Source organism: Molothrus aeneus, chromosome 15, assembly GCF_037042795.1.
Source record: "Molothrus aeneus isolate 106 chromosome 15, BPBGC_Maene_1.0, whole genome shotgun sequence".
Lineage (NCBI taxonomy): Eukaryota > Metazoa > Chordata > Aves > Passeriformes > Icteridae > Molothrus > Molothrus aeneus.
The window spans coordinates 1,678,538-1,701,266 of record NC_089660.1 but is presented as its reverse complement, the minus strand read 5'-3'; the positions used below and the strand labels follow the sequence as shown (position 1 = coordinate 1,701,266).

The window sequence follows — 22,729 nt, the reverse complement described above, 5'->3', positions numbered from 1 at the left end:
TATTGTATACGTATACATGTTCTGCATCATTGCTGTCACCTCCATCACCATCCTCACGGGAACCAGCTGTGTGTATACAAACCTACATGGGCGGGGTAGGGGCGGGTGCCAGAGGGCTGGGGGCGGCTTTGGCACACCCACACCTGCTTTTAACCCCCTCTGCAGGCGTGGGGCTGCCCGGGGCTCTCCCTGGCTCATCCCAGCCCCGTGCCTATGGGCAGTGGTGGCTTTTCCCCCTGGCTCTGCCCTGGGCTGAGCTCCCTGCTGTCACAAGAGGGGCTTGCCTGAGGGTCAGCCCCTGCCCTCGGCTGTCAGTGGGAGGGTTTGACCCTCCCTGTGCATTCCATTCCTCAGGGGCTGTGTGGCCTCCAGTCCCTCCAGATTTGGTGGCTGGAGCATCCCCCTTGGTTCCCTGCAATACTGGGGCTCCATCCCCGCTCCCCTCCCTGAAATGGGAGCGTTTCCTGCCGTGCCCGGGAGGCTCCCTGGCACAGGACACCCAGCCTGCTCCCTCCTGCGACTCACAGAGCCCCCAGCCCGGTCCCGGGGTGTCCCCACAATCCCAGCCAAGGGGAGGAGTGACATCCAGTGGTGACAGCGTGCATTTCCACCGCCCACGCCCCGCGCAGGGGTATATATCACACATGACCTATATGTGTATATATAGGATGTATACGTTGCAGGGGCGGGGGGGAAAGGGAGCTGGGCGCTTCCACCCACAGGAGCCTCTCTCCTAAAGCCTCGGGTGCCCCGGCTGGCATTTCCTGGCAGACCCTGACCCGGGCACCCCTTTTCTATCAGCCCCTAACCCCCCAGACCTGTCTCTCCTGCAGTCCCGGGTGCCTACGCAGTCGTCTTGCTGTTGAGCTGTTGTCGCCTCCGGTTGTTAGCGCCACACGGGCACAATCTCAACTGTTGTTGCTGGGTGTGGGGTCTGGGGTTTTTTTCCCTCCCCCTGTCCAAAATTGGGGTTGAGTAGAAGGATAAAGTGGTGGCCCTGCCATCAGAAGGGGTGGCACTGCGGGCAAGCTGGGGAAAAGCCCGCTGCAGCGCCCATGGGTGTGACACGGTGCTGGGGGAGATCCTGACAGATCCCACGGGGATTCGCATCTCCAAAGAGCCTTGAAAGCTCGTTAATGAGTCGAGGCCCTCTCTGGATGTTTTGGCTAAATGAGCCTCACACGGGGACTCAGCGATCTGTCCAAACCCATCACTCACACCAGTGCAAAGCCTCTGTCACCTCAGGGCAGAGCTGATGGAGTGAGAAGCTGGGATGCCACGGCAGCTCCTGTGTGTCTGACCTGAGTGGGGTTGTCCCTGGGAAGTAAATTCCCTCCTGCACGCTGCCCCAGCCTGCCTGGGGATCCCTGGGCTGAATGCTGTGGGGACACCCTGACCCCCACAGGGCTGCACACAGCCAGGCACCTGCCCCACAGCCACGTGGGGTGCTAACCCTAACCCTCCCTGCCTGATACTTTTTTGCCCCATTTTTGGGTGGGATGCTCGGGGATGGACGTGCTCACACATGAGCCAAGGGGCGTTTTCTCCTGCCCTCACTGCGATGCCGACTCCTTTTCTTGCCCCTTCTCTCTGCAGCTGAAGAAGCTGCTCCTGTCTCCATCCCCTCCGAGCTGCGAGGCCCAGCGGGACGGGAGCGCCCGGCGCCCAGGGACCCCAAAGTCCCGGCCCCCACGGCCCTGCACTAAGGTATTCCCTGAGTCCCTGCAGCACACACACCTCCAGGGAGGTGCCTGCAGCACCCACCTCCTGGGAGCTGGTCCAAAGGATGGTGTTGGGGACTGTGAGCAGCCTCTGGGCTGGGCAGGGCGTTGGGAACAGGCAGGGACTGTCACCCGCAGTGCTCCCTTCCCTGTCTGATGCAGTCTGGGCTCTGCAAAACTTTAGACTCTGTGCTGTGCTAAGAAGCACCTTGATCTCACTTGCACCCAGGGGGGTTTGGTCTCTCCCAACATCCCTGAGCACCCCTTTGTGAAAACCCCATGTGCTCCATCTCTGTTCACCCCCTTGCCCCCCTCCCTGCTGACTCTCAGCCCAAGCCAAGGCCTTTAGCCAGGAGTCTCTGCCTGTTGTACTGCAGAGCCCACCCCAACACTTGAGCTGATCTGAAACCCGGCAGAAGGTGCCACCAGAGATTTTCCTGCTTTGCTAATGGTAATTGTGCAGTGCATTAGGCCTGGCCAATTAGATTGTGTGGGAAGAGCAGCAGATCCCTCCTGGGGAGAAGGAGCATCCCTGCCTGCAGGAGGGGCAGCACTCGGGGCACGGGGCTGACCCCAGGGAGCACGGGGTGCTGGTGAGACACAGCTGGGGGGTGTGAGGGTGTGGGGGGGCTCTGTCAGCCTCCCCCCAGGGTCGTGGCTGGGGGGCTCAGAGCTGACTCTCCTCTCTCCTCTCGGAAGGTGGAGGGTCCCCGGGACAGGAGGGCGAGCGTCCCGCAGGCTCAGAGCCGCAGCTGCACGGAGCTGCACCGGCACCTCACCTCCAGCACCTCCTGCTCCCAGACCAAAGCCCCCCAGGCACCTGAGGAGTGCCCCGGCAGCGGCCACCACCCGTCCCCAGGTGACTGCGCCCACCACGAGGACGACAGCGACTCCAGCGAGGACTCGCTGAGCTCCGGCGACTCGGCGGCCGCGCTGTCCTCGGCGGAGGACGGCCCGGGCAGCCAGTTCTCCTGCGAGGGGGAGCTGCACTCGGTGCTGGAGCTGATCCGCTACATGCACACCTACTGCCTGCCCCCTCGCAAGCTGCCCGCCCGCGACCCCGCCGAGGGCCGGCCCCAGCCCTGCAATAGCCCCTACAAGAGAGCCAAACCGGACTGTGCCCCCGGGCAGAGCCGGCCGGGCTGCGCCTGGCAGGCAGCTGGCAGCTGCAAGAAACCCGGAGCATCCTTCTCCATCCTGAAGGAGCTGCTGGCGCGGGACCTGCTGTGCGATGTGAGCAAGCCATACCGCCTGGGCAAGCCCGTGTACGCTGCCCTGGCACGGCCGCCCGGCTCCTGCTCCCCCGTGCCGCCCGACGGGGAGGATGCCAGCGGGACTTGCACGTCCAGAGCCAGAGCAGAGAGGGGCGAGCCCCGGCAGGGCCCCGAGGCGGAGGCGCCGCGGGAGCCGGGGGCCCTTGAGGACGATGCCGGGAGGCAGGAGGGGAAGGCGCCCCTCAAGCAGGACAGCGCTGTTTACACCGTGCGCCGCTCCAAGAGACTCAACCCCGAGCTCGGGCACTGGCTCTCCTTCCTTGAGGAGCCCCACGCCGAGCCCTCCGTGCCCATGGGCTGCAGGGAGGCTGTGCCCTGCCCGCTGCTGGAGGGCTTCTCTGCCGAGGAGCCGGCGGCCGAAGTGGAGGTGGGGGGCACGGCCCCGTCGGCAGAGCCCCAGCCCCTCTGCCTGGGCTCCCTGGGGGATGGAGAGGTGGCCCCTGAGAGCCGGCGCTGTGCCCTCCTGGAGCAAACAGGTGAGGGGCCTGGGCACTGTCACTGTGCTCGCTGTCCCCGGCGTGCCCGTGCTGCCCGTGCCATCCCTGCCGTGGGCGAGTGATGCTGCCCGGGTGCTGGGCACTCAGCTGGCAGGAGAGCTGTGAGCAGCCTCCTGTGCTGCCTGGCTGTGGGGTCCCATGCATGGACAGCTGGGGGTCTGTTCTCTTTTGGGGTGCTTTTTCAATCCATGAGCATCTTCTGCCTCAGTTTGCCCATCCTTGTAATGAGGTGGAGGAGTTGGTGTGGCCATAACCCAGCAGGGACCAGGTTGCCCCATCCCTCCAGGTTTTTCCCTGTGGGTTCTCCCTGGGTCTCGGCTCTGGGGTTCAGCTGCAGTGGTGCCCCAAAACCCCAGCAAGTTGCAAGTGCAGGAGTGGCTCAGCCCTGGCAGTGTGAGCTGTCCCTCTGGGGTGGGCAGAGCCCTCAGTGGGCACTGCAGGGGTACAGCCCCACTGGTAACCTGCTTCTCTCCTGCCTTTCAGAAACACCCAGGTGTCTCACGCTGTCCTTGGCACAAACGTAAGTGCAGGTGGGGCTGGATGAACCATTCTGGGGCTGGAAACTGCCTGGGGTTGTGTGGCTGGGCAGGGCCCCTGCAGGCAGCACAGGGAGCTGTGTTTGCAGAGCACAGGGAGCTGCACTGCTGGGCACGGCGCTGTGGGGAGCCACAGGGTGCGAGGAGCTGGGAGAGTCCCATGCCCAGGGCAGGGCATTTTGTGTGTGCCCTGGAGCTGCTCACCCCACTGCCCTTGTGGGGTTACTCTGTTAGACACCAGCCAAAGTGGGAGGGTTCGCTTGTGTGAAGTCTTTTCTCTGCTTGCTTTTGGGTTTTGGGGCTGTGTTCACCTAAACACTTTCCTGGTTTTCTGCTCTTCTCCAGTGACCCAACCTTTGGGAAGAGAAACTTTGAGCCAATGCTGACCGTGGAGCTGTGTGGGACTGCAGGTAGGACATGCTTTGAAATCTTTAGTTTTATAAAAATGTACTCTAGGAGGGAGTTCATTCACCCTAAATTTAGCCTGGAGGCATCATTCCAGCCTGCCCAGCCAAGGGGGCACCTTCATCCCCTTCACAGTGCAGACACAGGAGCCTGCTGTGCACTGCCACATCCAAGCACCAGGAGCAGCTCAGGGGAATGTGTTCGGGGTGGGAGGAGATGTTCAGGGGAGCTCTGCATGAGCCAGGAGGGAAGGGAGAGTCCTCTGGTCCCTACTGGGATCAAGGCATCCTTCTTGTTCCCCCAGGTGCCACTGGATGAGGCTGTGGGGGCAGCCCAGGACAGGGGTGGGGCAGGGCAGGCCGGAGGGGGCAGAGCTGACTCCTGCCCTTTGTTTGGGGGGTCCAGGTCTCACACCGCCCACCACTCCGCCATACAAACCCGCCGAGGAGGACCTGTACAAGCCAGACATCCCCCAGGAGGCAGGGAAGGAGGAGGGGATGGCCCCCAGCCCCGGGGACGTGGCAGCCTCGCGGAAAGCCCCCAGGAAGCATCCGGAGAGGACGGAGCTGTTCGCCCACCTGAGCCGGGCGCGCCCGCTCCCCGAGCAGCAGGGCTTGCTCAAGCGGCCCTTCTCCCGCTCCTTCGGGGACCACGACTACTGCCAGGTGCTGAAACCCGAGCCTGCCCTGCAGAGGAAGGTGCTCAAGTCGTGGGAGCCCCCGAGCCAGGTGGAGACGGAGCACAAGAGGAGGGTCCCGGCCGCCCACTACCAGGGGCTGGAGCTCGGCAAGGACATGGGCACTGAGATGCTCTGGAAGGACGGCGTCAAGCAGCTGAGAGACCAGGAGATCAGAGCCAGCTTAACAAAGCACTTTGGCTTTCTGGACAGTGCCCTCGACGACGAGGACATGGTCTTCTGCAAGACCCCCGAGTACGACACCGTCTTCGAGGACAGCTGCAGTGAGAGCGGCTCCCCCGTGGAGGAGGATGAGGAGGAAGAGGAGGAGGAAGAGGAGGAGCACGGCGACACCAAGCTGTGCCTGAGGAGAAGTGCCCTTTCCAGGAGCAGTTTGCATTACTGCTCCCGGAGCAGGTCCAGCTCGGGCTCCTCGTGCTGCCGGTCACGGTCACCTGCCAGCAGACGCACCTTCAGGTACGGGGACACGGGGACATTGGCACTGGTTGTGTCCCCTCAGTTTTCAGCGTGATGCAGGGCACCCCCAGTGCTCTCTGCTCTGCTGGCACAAGAAGTAAAGATGCTAAATAATGAAAGAAAAACTGTGAAAATAATTGGTGCTGCATCAGCCACTGCTGCAAGTGTCAGCCATGGTCTGAGGAAGCAGTAGAGGACTGAAGCAGCCAGGGGGTTCCATGGGTGGCAGGACATGGGCTGGACCCAGGCCTGGGAAGGGGCAGGTGCTGGCTGGGGACACCCTGGCATCTATGAGAAGAAACTTTGCAGTGTCCTTTCCAGTGAGTCCAGACCCCAGTCTCTCCTTGGCTCCCAGTGCCCCCAAGTGCTCACCCACTCCTATAGGTGTCTCAGCTTCTCACTGATGTTTGAAGCTTTCCCAGCAGCTCCCCCAGCCCCAGGCTGAGCTCCTGTCCCTCCTTGCAGGTGTGAGAACAGCGAGCAGTGTCAGGGCAGCAGCGGGCAGCGGGGCCAGCTGAAGAAGAGACGGGAAAAGGCCATCGTAAGTGAGGGGGGACCCCATGGGAACACAGCCCTCGGCTCATCTCCTGCTCCAAAAAGCAGCAGTGGAGCCCATTAGCCGTGGCTTCGGCATCCCTTGGTGCGAGGCCAGTGTTAAACAAGGACAGGGGGTGGTGGGGGGAGGAAAACCCAACATGCAGCAGAAGCCGCCAGCGATTGGCAACACACGGAGTCCTTGGCACAGGGATGCCCAGAGCCTCCTACGCTGGTGCCTCCGTGCACTTGGCACTGGCAGTTTGTGGGGTGAACTGGGGAATCCCTGATGGCACAAATATGGCCCTGCTGCATCCTCGTGCACCGAGAACCTGTGGGCACATGGTGGGAGCTGGGAGAGGAGTGGGCACGTGGGAGGGTAAATTGGTGCTCCCTACTGCTGTGCACACACACTCTCACACACATTCACACTCACACATGCTGCTTTGGCACTTCTTCCTGCAATGCAATTGCATTTTGCCCCTGGCAATTCTTGGGACTATATCCCACATTTGCCAGGAGAAGCTGCAAGAATGCAGGAGAATTTTAAAAGAGAAAAGGGGGCAGTGGCTGCTCCAGCCTGGTTATGGCTGTCCTGGGGGTGACACTGTGAGATGTCAGGCTGTGTCCATGGCAGTGTTTCCCAGTCTGGCTGCAGGGGCTCCTCCATCAGCAGCACAGAGGTGCAGGGTCCAAGCCTGAAAGCTTTTGGTTGCTTTGGCAGGGGGAAGGCCGGGTGGTGTACATCAGAAACCTCTCCAGCAGCATGAGCTCCAGCGAGCTGAAGAAACGCTTCGAGGTGTTTGGTGAAATCGTGGAGTGTCAGGTCCTGACCAGGACTAACAGGTGGGTGGGCAGTGAGCTGTGGCCCAGGGCTCCAACAGCTACAGGCAGCTCCTCTCCTCAAACCCCACAGCACTGCCAGGCAGTGCCACATCAATCCCCTGGGTCAGCCGAGCCCTCGGTCTTGGTGCTTTTGTCAAGAACATTCAGTGTGTCCAGAGCTCCAAGGGCATCTGTGGGATGGAGGAGTGGAAGAATGATGGGCCAGGGGTGTAATGCTGCATCACAAGGGCTGTGGAGCTCATCACATCTTGAATTCTCTCTCTGGTTGCTCAGGGGGGAGAAGTACGGCTTCATCACGTACCGGTACTCCGAGCACGCCGCCTTATCGCTGAAGAACGGCCCCTCGCTGAGGAAGAGGAACGAGCCCTCCTTCCAGCTCAGCTCTGGTGGCCTGGGGCGCTTCTTCTGGACCAGATATGCTGACCTGGGTGAGGAAGCAGCAGCTGCTTTGTCTCTTTTATCAGCACAGAGCTTTTAGAGCACAGTGCACCATTGAGCCCTGGTCACACAGGGATCCCCAAGGCCTGCAGAGCCTGCAGGAGAAGCCCACTGCCTTTCCTATGGCTCATGGGACAGGAGGATTGGGGAACTGGGGAGAAGGAAAGAAACTGGTGTGAGGCCTCAGGGTTTTTGCTGGCTGCAAAATGTAGCATCACAGCCTGGGGTGCTGGGTCTCAGCTGAGCACAGCCCATCCTGTGTCTGCTGAGTTTCTGCACAGTGCTGGAGGCTTTCCAGCAGAAAACTCCCTGCCCAGGCATTAGAGAAGGCAGTCAGCAACATTTCATTAGCCCAGGAGGTGATGTGGGTGGTTTGCTGCTCTGCAGGACAGATTCACCAGGCTGCACATGCACTCTGGAGCCAAAGTGACAGCACTGAAATGTGCTGTGCTCGCATTAATCCTTTCAGTGCTTCAGCAAGGTCTCAGTGACTGTGTCACCAGGGCTGCAGCCTGAGCTGAGGGCCAGGAGCCAAACCCTGTGCTAGTCCTGCAAGAGAAATGTGTCCTAGGCTTTGCCCAGCCCTCCTTGCTTCAGGTGTTTCACCAACACTGCATGTTTATTTCTGTACCCTCTGCAGAGGCTGAAGGGTTCTGGATATTACTTGATTGAGGTCCAGAAAATAAAGCCCCAAGTCTTGACTTACCTCCAGATGCCCCATCTGATTCAAGTACTCCCTGATTTTTTTATCACTTTGCAGTATCTGCTCTGCTTAGAGCAGCCATCCCTCGACTTTGATTGTGGGCACAAATGTCCATTGTTCATCTAAATAAATCCCAGAGCCTCCCATTTTGGGCACAGAGCAATTAGGAACCAGATAGCACCCTGTGAGGAAGATGGTGATTGTGCAGTGCTGTGGGGAGGGGGGCCAGAGCTGTCCCCTGTGCCTAAGAGAAGCCCCCTGAGTGCTCCTCACCTGATTTCTGCAGAGCCACCAGTCACCCCCTTCCTGCACAGCCCAGCTCATTCCTGAAATCCTGCTCATCCTGGTACAGGATGAGAAGGGAAGCCCCAAGGCAGAGGTGAAATGCAACCACACTAATCAAACATATACACCCAAAATGTTATGCTGCTGTGAAATTAGGCAGCCTTAGTTCTGCTGTGTGCTGAATTCCCTGGGTTTTCCAGGGACACTCTGTGTTCAGCTCCTGGCACAGGGCTGGCAGTGGAGCAGGCTGGCTCTGCCACCAGCACAGCTCCCATGGGATGGCCCTGTGTCAGCCCCTCCAAATTCAGCTGCACCCAGGAGATTTTTCCATCCCTGGCAGTGAATGCCAGTGGTGTATGCCCTGCCCAGCTGAGCCTGGCTGCAGCCCCTGTGCCCCAGCTCCTTTCAGTGCCACCATCACCGCTGTGTCCAGCCTGGCTGTGCAGTAGCAGGGCAGTGAGCTGTGCCTCAGTTTCCCTCCCCATGAGGCAGACAGGACGCTGATCCCCATCCCTGACCCGGCTGCCTTCTGTCCCTGCCATCCCCAGATTGCGGCACGGACGAGTCCTCCCCAGCTCCGGTGAAAAGCAAGTACGAGACCATGGATTTCGACAGCTTGCTGCAGGAGGCCCAGCTCAGCCTGCATCGGTAACAGCCTTAACCTTGGAGGAATACCTCAATACCTCAGTCAAGGCACTTCCAATATGTTTACGTTTTCAAAGAAATTATTCAGTCTATGGCAAGCGAGAGAGCGAGAGAGAGCGAGAGCACGCCCGCGAGAGAGAGACTGCTGTCCCCTGATCGATGTTTACATTGAACAAAGCTGCTTCTGTCTGTGAGTCCCCATGGTGTTGATGTCTCACTGCCACACGTTAGTCCCCCCTCTGCTTCTGACTGGTTGTTTTAGGGTGAGCCTAGGAGCCCCCCGGCCCCTCTTCCCCCTCCCAGCCCTGCCCATGCTCCCGCCGTGGAGTTGCAGCTGTGTTCACCATAACATTTTTTTGTCCGTAGTGTGTGATGATGAAATTGTTCATTGTGAATAGAATCAGGATTATAAACTAATTTTTAATAGAAGAAGAGAAGAAAAAAAAAGTATATACTTAAAAAAAATGTATTTATGGCTCAGATGTACTGTAATTCAGATTTATTGTACCGCTTCCTTGATTTTTAACTATGCACTGTAATGAGGCACTTGCCACTCAGCAAATGGGGGGTCAGAGCAGTCACAGAGCTGACATTCCCCTGCCTCCCCTGCTGGCAAACCGGGGTGCTCGGTGCTTGCCCCGGGGTCACCCACTTTGCTGTCAAAGCCATTCTTCGTGCTGGCGTGGCCCAAGCCCCCAGCATCACCCCCATGCTGAGCTGGGTGCTGGTGGGTGGTGGATGCAGCTTTGCAGGCTGCAGAGGCTGGGAGAGGGATGCAGCCAGTGCTGCTCCAGCCTCCGCTGCCTTTGGAGCCAGGAGAGAGGGGCTGGGGGGCTGCAGCCAGCTGGGCACATGGGTCCTGCTGGCACAGCCTGGGGGCTGGATGTCTCCGGTCCATGTGGAGGAGCTGGCTCCTCTCCAGCTCCTTGGATGGCTGGGAGACTGGCCAGGCCCTGTGGCTTGATCCACACTCGCTTCCACACCCTGCAAAGCAAGCGGGGTGAGAAGACCTGTCTGTGCTTCCCACTGGGCAGCCAGCCCCAAAGCCCAGCCCAAAGTAAGCCCAGCCCAAAGTAAGTCCAGCCCCAAGTCCAGAGAGGCGGGGCAGGCACAGCAGCCACACTGAGCACCCACCCAGCACCCTGCCCCGTAGCTGATAAGCCATACACGTCCCAGCACCCACCCGCACCCCGGATCCATCCAGCGCCCCGGGGCACAGCTCTGCCTTTGGCCAAGGGCCCTCGGCGCTGGATTGAAGTGTAAAATGAACTTGTGGACTTGCCCTCCATGTGTGGGTGTGGTGGGAAGGGGACACAGCCCCCCACCAGCCGGAGCAAAGCCCACCACCAGCCGGCCAGAGGCACCGTTTTCCCAAGGGAGCGGGAACCTTGCTGCTCCTCAAGCCATCACCACCTTCTCCTTTTATTTCTGAGCCCCAGAGACCACTAGGGATTCAGCCATCCTCTGTAGATAGAATATTATAGCCTTAACTCTGCCAATAGATAGATTAGAGTCTCCTGGGGTCTCCCCTCCCCATGACCTGGGGGTTTTATCCCTGCTTCCCTGGGTATGTTCCGTCCTGCAGGGAGAGCGACCAAAGCCTGGGAAATGGCACAAGATGCGAGGCCAGGAGCCGGAGCCCTGCCAGGGTGGGCCCTGGAGCGCAGCTGGGCTCTGGCAGGAGCAGGAATGCCGGCAGCGCCGACACCAGCACAGTTCCCTGGCTGCTCCCTCGGGAGAGCCGTGGTTCTGACAACACCAGCCCGGCAGCGCCGGGGCCCAGAGGCCACCGCGGGGTCCCCGCCCCGCCGCCGGTGACCATCGCTGCCAGGGAACAGTCCTTGTGCCCTTCCAGCCTCAGCAGTGAAATCTGGCGTCTCTCCCACCCCAAAATGCCCCGGTTCTCATCTCACCTTAGTGACCACGAGCAGCTCTGGCCGAGACTGAGCATCTGCTATTGGCAATTGCCTCATTGTAGCTTTGCCTTTTTCTGTCCTAGTATTTCCTCACGATGATGATGTTTACATGTGATTGCTATAGAGCTTATGTAGAATGTATATAGCGACACATTTAGGGTGGGTAGTACTGTCCTGTGCTGTGCTGATGTTTTTCAGAAAACGATCAATCCAAAAGAAAAAAAACAACAAAAAAAAAAGAAAAAAAGAAAGAAAAAAAAAAGAAAAGCAAATAAGTGGAATTCTTCCATCTCCCACTCAGCTGGGGGCACCCGTGGCTGGGCCCCGCTGGGGATGCATCAAGGGTGGTGGAGGGGAAGGGTTAGTGCAGAGCTGGGGGGCTCCAGCCCACACCAGGGGATCACTCAGTCACTTCCCAAGCACTGGTTTTGGTGGACCCAGACCCAGAATTTCCCAGTGTTTTCCCGTGGCCGGGTGCCCTGGGTGGGCCCCAGCCCAGCTGCTGGGTCCCAAGGCTGGTGCTGGGGAAGGGGAGGGCTGGTCCTGCACAGAGCTCATCAGTACTGCAGCCCTAGGGTAGGAAGAGATGCAATAAGTGGTCTTTGTGGTGCCTGAAGCCTATAAGTGGGGTTGGGTTTTCTTTTTTTTTTTTTTTTTTTTCTTTTTACTTTTTTTTCCATTCACTTGGGATGGTTTGTTTTCCCTCCTCCCCAAAAAAATCTTTCCTTTCCAGACTTATGCACTATGCTTAGGGCCCCCTGGGCTGTGCGCTGCCTGCCCTGGGGCTTCCCCCACCTCTTAGGACTGGGTGAAATATAAATTTCCACTTGATTTTTTTTTCTTTAATTTTGTGGGTTTTTTGTTTTTTTTTTTTTAACTCTAAAGGTGTCTTTAGCTCACAGTGCTCGAGTCTGCAGGAAGGTGGGTCGGGCACAGGAGCAGGTGAGAGCTCCCTCCTGAGCTGCCTAAGGTTTGGATTCTGACAGGGAAATGAGGCAGGAGCAGAGCAATGCCCAGGCACTGCTGCCAGGGAAGCCAGAGGTGCCCAGAGCTTTGCAGGAGCTGCCAGGGACTGGGGATCCCCCCTTTCCCAAGGATTGCCTTTCCATCCCACCCAGCCTGTGGGACCCCTCACACCCCAGCCCCCTGCAAGGGCTGGGGCTGGGCATGGGCAGGAGAAACTGGGAGCAAAAGGGTTTATTCTGGTAGGCAATAAGTCAGGAGGAGATTTATTTTTTTAAAACTGTGTAAGTATAGAACGTCCCCCAGCTGTTTCCTGCAGGTGCTGTGGGCAAATGCTGAATGTGTGAAGAGTTTCTGATAAAATGCCCCTTTGCTTGTTTTGCACAGGTTTATCCCAGAAAAACTCGTTGTTCTTGGGGGCAGCAGGTTTCTGGCTGGAATCCAGCGTGTCCCTGAGGCTCCGCAGGGAGGAGCAAACGTTTCTGAGTGTGTGGGCTGAATGCAGAGGACAATCCCAGGTTTTAGGTCGGGTGCTGCCCCAAAGACAAAGGTTTCTCTCATTTCTTCAGCACAGCTGAGGGCTGCACATCTTTCAGGAAGCAGCAGCTCAGTCACCTTGTTGCAGTCCTGGGTCTGATCTCAGCTCTGCACCATGCAAATGGGTTTTGCAATTGCAGATCAACACGGTTTTCTCCTTTTTTGGGGGATTTTTTTTTTTTCTTTCTGGAGGTCTGCTGGGTCCTGAGGTACCGGTGTTGGAGCTGAACCCGACACCCGTTCTGTTCTTAGTCCATCCCTGACAATCTCAAGCAATACAGAGCCAAATGCAGCCTTGGGGTTTCATTTTGGGGTTTCATTCCTCTTCCCTCTCCCTCCCCGGGGCCAGGGGCAGCAGCAGGAGCTGGGGAGGGAGTGTGTGAGTGCATGTGAGAAAGAGAGAACGGTTCAATTGATGCATTTCTTCAGAAAGGTGTAAGAATTTCACCTAAAAAGGGGCACATCTGCTTTGTTATTTATATTAAAAAGCTAAATTCTGTGTTTTTCTTCTTTTTTTTTTTAATTTTAATGTAAAAGGACACTGCTCATAATTATTAGGGGCCAATTCTGCCTCTGTTGCTCATGCTAAGTATTACTTAACTCTGCAATTTTCTACTTGCAGAGTAAGTAAAAGCAGAATTGATCCCTCTATGATTAAGAATCAAGTTTTTAGTATTTTTTTTTAATTGGTAGTGGTTTTTTTATATTTCACTTAATTTTCCCCCCAGTTCCGTTCTGTTGTGTCCTTATTTATGTAATATACTTTAACCTTAAGAGATGGCATGGATTCTTATGCCTTTCCTTTATTATTATTGTTATTATTTTTAAAAAAGAAAAGAGATTTATTTCTAGTGTGATTTAACTGTCTACCTTCTAAAATGAGAGAACGTTTTCTTGTATTTTTACATTGTCAGATTCTATAGTTTCATAGATAATTTAACCAAATCGCTCAATGTATTCTCTATATCTATCCAGTGGGTATAAAAGTTCTATTTTAAATTGTGTAAATACTTCAGAACTGGCTTCTTTTTCCAGACTCCCCTGCCGTGGAGTTTCTTGTTTACATCAAAAAGACTGTAGAATCTCTACGCTCATGTACTGTAAATAGTGAAGTGATCTGCCTATAAATAAACGATAACATATATACTATAAAGTGGAAAGAACAAAAAAAGGAACCAGCTTGTGCTGCTATACTTTAGTTTTTAATGCAAATCTGCTCGGGGTGAGGTGGTTTGCTCTGCCTGGCTGGCAGTGGGGCTGTGCCAGGGCCAAGGGGGTGGCAGAGCCTGCCAGCTGCCAGGGATGCAGCTCCTGCCTGGGAATATTGCTGTCTGTTGCTATTTTAGGTGTGCCTTCTCCCAGTTTAAGTCATGCAGGAAAAACCTGGGCTCTGCACTCTGCACTTGGATGGTGCCATTGCCACAGGACCCTTCCTGAAGAAACTCCTCAGATGGAGTGGGTGAAAAATGCAGCTGGGCATGCTCCTCAAAAATTCTGGAGTGGAGTAAGAGAGCAGGAAAAAATGTGGAAAAGACTGCAGGTGGTGATGCAGCAGCCGTGCAGCTGAGGCTGGCAGCTGGAGAGCCCCTGGAGCCAGGGGAGCAGGCCCTGGGAGCCAAAGTGCTCTCCCGGAGGCAGGGCCGTGTCCGGGTGTCCTGGTGTCCTGGTGTCCTGGTGGTGTCCTGGTCCTTGGGGCAGTCCAGGCTGTGGGAGGGATGTTTGGAAGGCAGGGGCAGGCCCAGCACAGGCACAGCTCCCCCGGGCACACGGGAGCCCCGTGCCAGCCATGCCCTGTGAGGCCTCACCAGGCTGCAGGGGTGGCACTGGTTTTATCCAGAGCAGGGGTCAGTGAAGCTGCCGGGCTGGGGGATCCCAGCAGCCCGAAAGGAGCAGCTCTGTGAGGTGGTGAGCTGTGCCAGCTGCTGGGTTTTGCTGACTGGCACCGATGCAGGCAGCAGCTCGGCACCTGCCTGTCTCCAGCACATCTGTGGGAGCCCAGCGTGGGTCCCCCAGGCTGGGCACAGAGCTGGAACCTGCCTCCCATCCCAAAGCCAGCCCCTCATCCCTGCCACTGCTGCAGATCCACGGGAAGCCCATTCCCGGCTGCTTTCCACAACCAGCAGCCTTCAAGGCCACCAGAGAGGAATGTTTTTCCGAGCTACATCAGGCACTGTGATGCCAAGAGTGCCCAGACAGATGAAAATATGAATTTGGAGGGGGGAAATGTGGGAATGCAGCAGGGACAGCCAGTGATGGGGTGCCCAGGGTAGGCACATGTGGAGCAGAGACACAGGAGTGAGTTCCCAGGAGGGACAGGGACACACAAGGGAAGGGCCTGCAGGAAGGGACAGACCCACAGCTGATGTTTGTCCTCACACCCTGACCTGTGCCTCCAACACTGCATTCCCAGACAGCTTCCTGGAAAACAAAGCACTGATCTGTTTATTGAATACAATTGTTTCTTGAGGATAATTCCTGCAAGCAGACCTAGAATCTGCATGAAGGGATGGTAAATGTTGACACCAGTTCATCAGTTCCCTTGGTCCCAGCAAGTACTTCCAACCATTTGGGATAAATCCCAGCTGGCCTGTTTTTATTTTGGCAGAACTTTGTGATAAAACAACTCTTTTTCACACACACTGGAGCTGTTTTGGAGTGGCTCAGAGGCTGCTGGAGTGGAGGGGGGCAGTGTTCTTTATCTCCCTGCACAGTGTGCCTTGTGGGAGGGGAAAATCAGTCACTCAGGCGCTTTTGTGAACAGGGACAGCTTTGCTGGTGCCCTGGGCTGGCTGGCACCTGGCAGTGGGGGCAGCCCACCCCAGGCTGCTGCTCCTGACCAGTGTGCAGTGCCCACTGTGTGGACTCCATTTCACTGCCTGCTGAGCTGTCCTGGGCTGTTTTCTGGAGTCCCAGCTCCCACCTGTGCCCTCAGCAGTGGCACCTGACACCAAATCCTGCCCTGGGCTCTGCTGGCACAGGAGCTGCCTGACAGGGACCTCAGCTTTGGGCCACACAAGCTCTGCCCTGGGGCCCTGCAGGCTCCGCTTCAGGTAAGCCACACAATTGCTCACTCAGGGTTTATCAGTCCCAGCCTCCTGTCCAGCTCCATCCAGGAGTCTTTGCAGAAGGGAACAGCTCTGGTTCCTTTGCTCTCTGGCTGCTGGTCCAGCTGTCCCAGCCTCCCTGCCCACAAGGATTCTTCCCAGCTTTCCTTCCTGCCTCATTTCCTGACCCATCACAGCAGGGCTGGACCTTCTGCCATGCTGCCCTTGAGGTGTCCAAGCTCTCAGCCTCGAGCTGCTGTGAGGAGCTTGACTTGCTGTCACTGGGGAATTAAACTCTCTAACACTGTAATTTCAGTATTAGAAAGTGGCATTTCTTTATTTCAGCCCCAGGCATGCGGGGCATAACTCCCTATTACACACAGCACACCTTGCTGACCAGCTTTAATCTATGGAGCTTTTACATATCTAATACATTTCCCCAAACTCATATGCTAAACACTCCCTTGTATTTTCTGCATGTTTAAATCACTTCTCAGAGTTTATTTTCATTGGAGTAGGGTTCTTTTGAGGTTCTTGGCTAGTCGTTTGGGGAACATCCCATTTCTCCAATTATTCTTTTTTGTTCACAGACCTCCAAAAATGTTTCTTCTCTTTGAATGCATCCCATTGCTGTGGTCAGACCAGGTTATTAGTTCCTACCAGCATATCTCAGGCTCACAGTCTTTACGGCTGAGATAACCGCTTGCACACAGCACAAAGCCCTGTCCGGTAAACCGAAAGGAATTTCCAAGAGTTAATTAAACACGACTTGTTGCCTTTTTTTTTTGTCAACACCGGGACAGCCTCAGCCCCTGCCCACGTGTCCCCAGAGGCAGGAAGCTGCAGAGACGGCAGGGACGGCGCTCCCTTGCGAAGGGGAGGAGGCAGCAGCCTTCAGCCCGCGGGGTGAAGTTCGCTCCTCCTCACTGCCCGGGTTAAGTTTCGTTTCCCAGCTGAGCCCTCCCTGTCCGCCCTGCCCGGAGCTGGCGCCATGGCCCAGGCAAAGGCCATGGCCGGGCTGAAGGAAGAGCTGACCTGTCCCATCTGCCTGGACATCTACAAGGAGCCCATGAGCGTGGGCTGCAGCCACAGCTTCTGCAAGGACTGCATCAAGCAGGCGCTCCGGGGCCAGCAGAGCCCTGCCCGGTGCCCGCTCTGCCACTCGCCCGTCGGGGAGCTGCGGGCCAACTTCCACCTCCGCAACATCGTGCAGAGGTTCGTGGATGCTCCCGCGCACCAAGAGGAGGAAAAGCAGGAAGGGCAAGGCACGGAGAAGGGGGAAAGCTCGGGCCAGGCAGGGGAGGTGGTGCTGTGCGATTCCTGCCTCCAGGAGCCGCAGCCCGCAGTGAAGACGTGCCTGAGCTGCGAGGCCTCGCTGTGCCAGGCGCACCTGAGCAGGCACAACAGCCGGAACGGGCAGAACAGCCACGTGCTGGTGGAGCCCTGCGACGGGCAGCTTTTGGCCGAGAGGAGATGCCCCCAGCACGGCAAACTGCTGGAGTGCTTCTGTGAGAGTGACTCGGAGTGCATCTGCGTCCTGTGCTCCGTCATCTCCCACAAGAACCACAAGATCATCAGCTTGGAGGAGGCTTTCAGCGAAGCCCAGGTAAGAGGCTGCTGGCGCGGTGGCCCTGGCCCTGACCCAGCTGCTGGGTCTGCAGTTCTCAAACTCAGGAGCTGCCCCTGCACCAGGAAAACCCCAGAGAGCTCCCATGGCACAGGGGCAGCTCCTGACTTTGAGAACTGCAGACCCAGCACGGGGCTAAATTGCAATCCTGGGCTTTTATTCTGAGTTTTGTCCCAGATTCTCTCTGGCTTTGGCCCTTGAGATATAAAACAAGATATTATAAATGCTTTTTTTCCCCCTCCTGAGGGAAGAGTTTGGCCAGACTGGTGGGACTGAGTGCTCCTGCAAGGTTTTAGTCCTTGGTGCACCTCCAAGGCAAAGATGAGCCTGAGCTGCACTTACGCAAAGATAATTAATGACAGAGTAACAGAAAGAAAGGTGCCAACAGGGGAAATAGCTTTGTATGTGGCTAGTGCACATGAACAGTTTTCAGCTTCAAAATGTCCTTTTTGTGCTTGTAATTGTGGCATTTGTTCAGGGATAAAACCTTCCAGTGAACCTTTATCTACTGATTTGTCCTGAGAGCATGCAGTGAGCAGACCTTTTGCAAGTCCAGCTTAACCCCTGTCGATAAAACTGCTGATCTTGTGCATTATGCCAGTCCTCTCCTGATATCTCCTTCCCGTGATATTTGTAGGTATCTTTAACTGGAATTCTGAAAACATTGAAAAACCATGAAGCTGCCGTGGATAAAGCCATAACAAAACTGCTGAAACAAATGGACAGACTAAAGGTTTGTTTCAAGGTCCCATATCACCTTGGGTTGTTGCTTGCTGGTAAATAATGAGATAAAGTTTTCTTTTGCCCTTCCCCAGATCATGGATTCTGAAGCTTTTTTAATTCCTGGGTGGTTTCTCATGTATTTTTGAGATTTCTTCTTTGAGAAAGGACGATGCAGAACTTTCTTATCAGTCTGGGAGATCCATTCTTAGTTAAACTTGAAAGTCTGTGCCTCCTAATGAGTGGCTGGTGTGTGGCTTTTTTATTTTTCCAACCTTCAACGTTAAGTTACTTTTTTTAATCCCAGAAAAAAGACAGATTTTTTTTTCTGAGTAAGAGCTAATGTAGAAAATGTCCCTTACAAATTTGAAATTCTTTTCTTAATAGATTGATGAGAGCCAGCGAAGGGAACGGCTGGAGGGCCTGTTCAAGGAGATGTATAAGGAGCTAGGGAAGAAAAAAGGGGAGGTCCTGAAAGTTCTCAATGATTATGAGGAGGAAGAACTTTCTAAGATTCAGACAGAGGTGGATAATCACAAGAGGATTAAGGATTTGGCCAGCCAGGATGTTCAGGAGCTGGAGGCTCTGAGGAATCAGAAGGACACGCTTCTTTTCACCAAGGTACCGATCAGCATCCCCCTTCCCAGAGACACACAGCTCCAGGGCTGGCCTGTGCCTGCACTGTGCTGATTCTGCTTTCAAAATGTCTTTACAGGGTTTTTCAGCGATCAGAGGCAGGTAAGCTCTTCTGAGGTTTAATGTCTTTGCTGCTGATGGAGCTCTCGATGACAGGAGGGGACAGCCAGGGGGGCCGGGCTGTGCTCCAGGGAAGAGGGACAGGAGCAGAGGGAGCGGCCTCAGGCTGGGGCAGGCAGGCTCAGGGTGGGCACAGCAGGAATTTCCCCATGGAAAGGGGGCTCAGGGCAGGCTCAGGGTGGGCACAGCAGGAATTTCCCCATGGAAAGGGGGCTCAGGGCAGGCTCAGGGTGGGCACAGCAGGAATTTCCCCATGGAAAGGGGGCTCAGGGCAGGCCCAGGGTGGGCACTGCAGGAATTTCCCCATGGAAAGGGGGCTCAGGGCAGGCTCAGGGTGGGCACAGCAGGAATTTCCCCATGGAAAGGGGGCTCAGGGCAGGCTCAGGGTGGGCACAGCAGGAATTTCCCCATGGAAAGGGGGCTCAGGGCAGGCTCAGGGTGGGCACAGCAGGAATTTCCCCATGGAAAGGGGGCTCAGGGCAGGCTCAGGGTGGGCACAGCAGGAATTTCCCCATGGAAAGGGCACTCAGGCACTGGAACTGCCCAGGGAGGATTGGATCCTCGTCCCTGGAGTGTCCAAGGAAGGGCTGGAGGTGGCACTCAGGGCTCTGGGCTGGGGACAGGGTGGGGATGGGGCACAGCTGGGACTCAATGGCCTTGGAGGTCTTTTCCCACCTCTGTGATTCTGTGGTTCCTTCTGTGTGTTTTAGGAAATGCCAGCCACTTCCTCAAAGGGAAGCTGTGCTAAAGCCACCCATTACTTTGGATAAATCAACAAAAGATGAGATTCTGAGACTTTTCCAGCAATTCATCTCAAACATGGAGGTCTCCTTTAAGCAGCAACCTATCCCCATATCATCTTGGGGATTTGCAACAACATCTACTGGTAAGTGCTCATTTCACCATGTCAAAAGCAAATGGGGAAGTCAATAAAACATCTTTAAGAAAGGACTATAATGAGGCACCATGTACACTGAGTACCTCTAGAAGTGCTAATTCCTTACACGTGTGCTTATTTGCACATGTGTGTGCAGCAAAGGGAGTTGGTCCTGGCATTCAGGGCTTTGAGGCATGCCTTGAATGCACCTTGCTAAACCAGGCTATGGATGAAGAGGTTGGGAAGTCCCAGGAGTTTTGTAGGATTAAGAGAAGATAATATCAATACCTCTTTGGCATCTCTCTGATTCAATGGGATTTTGAGAACTCATCCCAGCAGCAGCAGCAGTGTCAGACATCAATAACCTCGTCTTCCTGTGTAAATATTTCCACTCCTTTGCAATGCTTTGCAAGCTTAGCCCACAGTCCCAGAGCTGTGCACAGGGGACACCTGTCTGACTGAATTGGTGAAGTTAGGGTTCCCTAGGTACTGTTCTCTGGATGTTGCTTCAGCTCTTGGTGGCAGCGGGCCTCGGGTCAGGACAGAGGCAGACTCCAAATGTCCACAATCATCTGGTAATCAATGCATTTTTTCTCTTTAGGTCCCTTGTCATTTAGTGGTGGTACAACATACTATGGATCCATTTATGGATCTACCTCTCATTTTCCTTACAACTAGCCTAACGAAACACAAATTCAGTGGCAATCATAATGATAACAATCATAGAAAGGAGGAAGAGAGAGAGAAAACCCAACCAAAACTATTAGTGCACAGCACGATTGCTCCCCCATCACCTGCTCCCTGATGTCCAGCCACTGTTCCCGAGCAGCAATTGGCTCCTTGTGGACATCTGCCCCCAGTTCATACACTGGGCATGGTGTTCTGTGCTGTGGAATATGCCTTTGGCCAGTTTGGGTCACCAGCCCCAGCTATGCTCCTTCCCAGCTTTTTGTGCACCTCCTCGCTGGCAGAGCATGATTCACCGAAAGCTCCTCGGCTCAGGTCTAGCACTGCTCAGCCACAGCCAAACCATCTTTCTGTTACCAACATTATTCCCTACTGAGCCCAAAACTGTACCAGCTGCTGAGAAGAGAATGAATTCTCTGGAATGGAGTTCTCATGATTAGAATGAATCCCAGCCCAAACCAGGACAGGACTCCAATACACACAGTGCCATCCCAGAGCTGCTGGGAGGAGGATGCCAGCAATGAGAGCTGCTGGAAGCTTGGAATTGTTTGTGCCTGGTTTGAATGCTGCCTCTGTGTGTTCCTTAGGTCGAAGACATCCATGGTAGAAGAAACTATGTCTTTTCATGATGTGTCTGTCAAGGCTGGACATCCTGCTAAGAACTTCAGGCTTAGAGAGACTGGAACCATCCCTTTCAAGTATCCCATCCATGCTGCCATCAGTGTGATGAAGCTCCTGTTAGTAATGTGGTTACAAGGTGTTGTTTTGTTTTTTCAGGCTTAGAAATTGTGAGCCTTGCATGTAGGCTATGCCAAGCTGGCACATCCGAAACTGATGTGAGTGTATCACAGCACCCCGCCTCTTCCTGCAAGAGCTCCTGTCTTATTGTTCTGTTAATCATAATGGAAATACCATTAAGTTGGGCATTTTTGTTCAGCTGTTTTAAATACCGTGTTAGGTTCATGTTAATAAAGTCATGTTATTAGTTTGTTAAACGCGATGGCAATTTATTTTATCTAAAAGTTGACAGCACAGCATTAACTGCTACACCACTGGGCAGCAGCGATGCTGATCTTTGATCTAAGGCGGCAGCTTTTGCCTCTGCCGCCTCTTTCCATCCTGCACAGCCAGTGCAGAAGCAAAGCTGCCCTGGGAGGCGAGGAGAGACTGGGCAGCGTTCCCTGCTGGAGACTGAGGGAAAACTTCCCGGAGCGGCTGCCACAGCGTAGGGAAAGGCGGAGCCGGCAGAGGGAACATTTCTCGGCCTGGGCTGGGGCGGAGGAAGGGGCTGGAGGGGGCGGGCTGGCAGGGCCCTGGGTTGTCTGCCTGCCTCTGGTTTCAGTCTCGGTTCTGTGCTGCTGCTGCTGCAGCCAGGGGCAAAGCTCGGCAGGGATGTGGAGGGGCCGGCATCCTGGAGGCCGAGCTCACCTGCCCCATCTGCCTGGAGCTGTACCGGGAGCCGATGGCGCTGAGCTGCGGCCACAGCCTCTGCCGGCTGCGCGTTGAGGAGGCGCTGCACTCCCAGGCCGACCTGGCTGTCACCTTGGAGCTCATTTCCCAGCAAGTTTTTGAGTTGTGGACAAGCTTGGTAGCTAGAAGGATTTATTATTATCTTTATCTACCACTTCCTATGCACTTCCTGGGTGTCAGCTGTAATTCAGTGGTGCAACGCTGCACCAACAGTTCCCCATCCACGAGAGGCTTTGCAGCAGCACGGCAGGCCCCAGCTGGATGAAAGGCAGTCTCACACATCTACCTGGAATTTGAGATGTCACCTCGGTAACTTGCACAGATTAAAGCTGAGTTCAAACACTCGGCTTGTAAGCAGAGCTTGGAATCACTGTGTACCTCAGGGCTGCAGCTCAGTCTGTTACTCACAGCTGTGCTGCAAGTCACATCCTAGCCTGTGGGATCAAGGTACTTTTCCAGAAACCTGGACACCATTTAATACATTTGGCATTCTTGTTCTGGCACTGCTACAACAGTAAGAGCCTGCCTGCAGCAAGTCAAGGCCCTGTTCACACATGGGGATTATCAAAACACCTCCTCCTCTCTCATTATCAGCATTTGAAAGTTCCAGTGCAGGTTGGTTAGAATAAGGCATTCCCAAGTAACAGTATGTAACAATTGGAATTCAACCTTCACAACGGGCTGTTAACCCAATAATTCATGTTGCCAAAGCCCTCTCCTCTTTGCAGACTCTGTCCTAGTGAAGAATTCTGTTACCTTTGGATGCTGGATGGTTTTTCTTGGTGCAGTGACTCTGTGTGCCCTAGGATTGCGAGTCTGGATCTGGTCACTGAGGATGTGAAGGTGGAGGATGTGAAGGTGGAGGCAGTGCAGCTGAATGACAGACTAATGACCCAGTATGAGACCCAGAAAAAGAAGTTTTTGTTGCAGCTGGACTTTCTGCTGGATGACGTGCGCGGTGAGCGGCCCCGACCCAGCCCTGCTGACACCGTGGGTAACAGGGACCCCAGTCCTTGGCAGCTCCTTCCACCAGGGTGTGAGGGGCTGCTGTGGGGTCCTGAGAGCGGTGGGGAGGGGGCAGGGGGCAGTTTTCTG

At 55.4% G+C, this 22,729-nt stretch overlaps 2 protein-coding genes across 3 annotated transcripts in view; both read left to right on the top strand.

Annotated features, from left to right (window-relative positions):
- Positions 1-11,576, top strand: part of PPARGC1B (PPARG coactivator 1 beta) — a 46,840-nt gene extending 35,264 nt beyond the window's left edge. The window contains exons 4-12 of the mRNA XM_066560358.1: positions 1,597-1,707; positions 2,421-3,471; positions 3,976-4,012; positions 4,374-4,438; positions 4,839-5,586; positions 6,052-6,127; positions 6,845-6,966; positions 7,240-7,394; positions 8,941-11,576. Of these exons, the coding sequence (XP_066416455.1) occupies positions 1,597-1,707; positions 2,421-3,471; positions 3,976-4,012; positions 4,374-4,438; positions 4,839-5,586; positions 6,052-6,127; positions 6,845-6,966; positions 7,240-7,394; positions 8,941-9,044 (2,469 nt within the window). The 3' untranslated portion in view covers positions 9,045-11,576. The remainder of the gene's footprint in view (positions 1-1,596; positions 1,708-2,420; positions 3,472-3,975; positions 4,013-4,373; positions 4,439-4,838; positions 5,587-6,051; positions 6,128-6,844; positions 6,967-7,239; positions 7,395-8,940) is intronic.
- Positions 11,577-16,390: 4,814 nt separating this feature from the next.
- On the top strand, positions 16,391-21,159 carry LOC136563032 (tripartite motif-containing protein 29-like). 2 transcript variants are annotated; one of them, XM_066560174.1, is made up of 6 exons: positions 16,391-17,103; positions 17,762-17,857; positions 18,232-18,465; positions 18,560-18,582; positions 19,311-19,486; positions 20,079-20,741. In XM_066560174.1, the coding sequence occupies exons 1-6, from the start codon at positions 16,489-16,491 to the stop codon at positions 20,153-20,155; spliced, it is 1,221 nt and encodes a 406-aa protein (XP_066416271.1). In that variant the 5' UTR covers positions 16,391-16,488; the 3' UTR covers positions 20,156-20,741. The 2 variants fall into 2 exon arrangements, with proteins under 2 accessions (XP_066416271.1, XP_066416272.1); XM_066560175.1 differs by lacking the exon at positions 20,079-20,741 and adding an exon at positions 20,752-21,159 and having other exon boundaries at positions 16,392-17,103.
- Positions 21,160-22,729: the final 1,570 nt, after the last annotated feature.

Coding starts and splice junctions, on each gene's coding strand:
- LOC136563032 (XM_066560174.1), top strand. CDS start 16,489: ATGGCCCAGGCAAAGGCCATGGCCGGGCTGAAGGAAGAGCTGACCTGT. Junction 17,104..17,761: donor AGGCTTTCAGCGAAGCCCAG/GTAAGAGGCTGC, acceptor TGATATTTGTAG/GTATCTTTAACTGGAATTCT. Junction 19,487..20,078: donor ATTTGCAACAACATCTACTG/GTAAGTGCTCAT, acceptor TTTTCTCTTTAG/GTCCCTTGTCATTTAGTGGT.